The 1,499-nt window shown below is 49.9% G+C and overlaps 1 protein-coding gene across 1 annotated transcript; it reads right to left on the bottom strand.

Annotated features, from left to right (window-relative positions):
• Nucleotides 1-100: 100 nt before the first annotated feature.
• H257_10201 (hypothetical protein) lies at nucleotides 101-705 on the bottom strand (the record flags this gene model as incomplete). The annotated part of the gene is made up of 2 exons (XM_009836671.1): nucleotides 101-120; nucleotides 294-705. The coding sequence occupies 2 exons, from the start codon at nucleotides 703-705 to the stop codon at nucleotides 101-103; spliced, it is 432 nt and encodes a 143-aa protein (XP_009834973.1).
• Between the last annotated feature and the right edge of the window lie 794 nt (nucleotides 706-1,499).

The raw sequence follows: 1,499 nt of genomic DNA, 5'->3' as shown, positions 1-1,499 counted from the left end.
GCGCCAATCGATAACTGGATTGTGCTTCGCAAACCAAGGTACACCCAGGATAACGTCAAAGTCCTTGTCTTTCAAGTCCCACTCTGTCATTACTGTGTCCTTAAATGAGAACTTGTCGACCTTGATCGTTACCATGACTTCTCGCGTATTCGTCATAGGTGACCACACATTGTCATACGCAGCAATGCGCACTGACTTGTTGCGAATGACGTTGGTTCCCAACCCAACTCGACAAAGTGAATGTGTCGCTCCAGAATCCAACAACACTTTCACATATTTGCCATTCATTACACCCGACTTAATCATCAACGCTGGTGACTTCTTTCCAGCTTCGGGCTCTACTTGAACAACCGTTCCCACAGTCCTCATGTCGTCGTTTACTTCCTTGACAACTCCAAACGAGATACGCTCAACATCATCGTTCGACACTTGCTCCTGGACTTCGAGGTTGTTCTGGTGGCTGGGCGGTGCCTGCCTTGATATCTTCTTCTTGGGCTTCCGACATTCTGTCGCGATATGCCCCAACTTCTGACAGTTGTAACAGCGAATGTTGCTACTATCCTTCCTCCGACTGCCTTGCATCTTGACATTGTCCACTTCCATGTCTGTGGACACTTGCGACTCCAAACGCGGTACATGTCCTTCGCGCTGGCCGCTTCCATAGTCCGTCCGATTCCATCGGTTCGGCTTGTCGGGACGCTTCATCGACGAGAGTGAAACAGAATGCGCACGTTCATACTCCAACGCCGCCTTGATCGCTTCAGACAAGATCTTACTTTGACGGTACTTCACTTCCTCCCTCGAATGAAGAACGTCACCTTGTCCAGCTCTGACATCTCCAGCACATCCGTGCAAACACGACGGAACTTCTCGATATACTCGACTAAGTCTTTGCACCCCTTCTGCTGCAACGCAAACAGACGGTCACGTAGCCGCTCTTGTAGATCACTCAGTTCGAACTCTTCACGCAAACCGTGCTCAAACTCCGCGAGTGTCGTAAACCCATGACCTTGCGACGCTAGCTCTTGATACCATGCAGCTGCCTGCCCTTGGAGGTTTGCAACAACCATCGCTAGACAGCGTGCTTCAACCGTTTCGTCCGTTTCGTACTTCAAGTTTTTTGCCGCAAAGAACGTCTTGACTCGATGGATGTATAACCCGATACTCTCGTTCAAATGCCCATGGTACGCTGGCATTGAGAGCCCCTCGACACGCCGTTCAGTGTCACGTAGTTGGCTTCTACCCTGATCGCCGTTACTAGACACACATCGAAGAAGCGCTGCTTGCATGTCCTGCTGCGCCTTCAGTTGATTCTCCTGTTGCGCTTGTTGATTTGCCAACGCTTGCGCTTGTGCTTGGGTTTGGGCCTCCAGCAGTTGTTGGATCATCTGCTGCTGATGCTCCATAGTCCCAACTAGCCTCGCAAACACTTCCTCCATGATTTCGATTGGAAAAAGGTTTTATTACAAGCTCGCTAAGTAATCAACTAAGTCTTCTTT

This window comes from Aphanomyces astaci (genome assembly GCF_000520075.1).
Source record: "Aphanomyces astaci strain APO3 unplaced genomic scaffold supercont1.27, whole genome shotgun sequence".
Lineage (NCBI taxonomy): Eukaryota > Oomycota > Saprolegniomycetes > Saprolegniales > Verrucalvaceae > Aphanomyces > Aphanomyces astaci.
The sequence above is the reverse complement of the archived record's forward strand: the minus strand, read 5'-3'. Positions and strand labels throughout refer to the sequence as shown.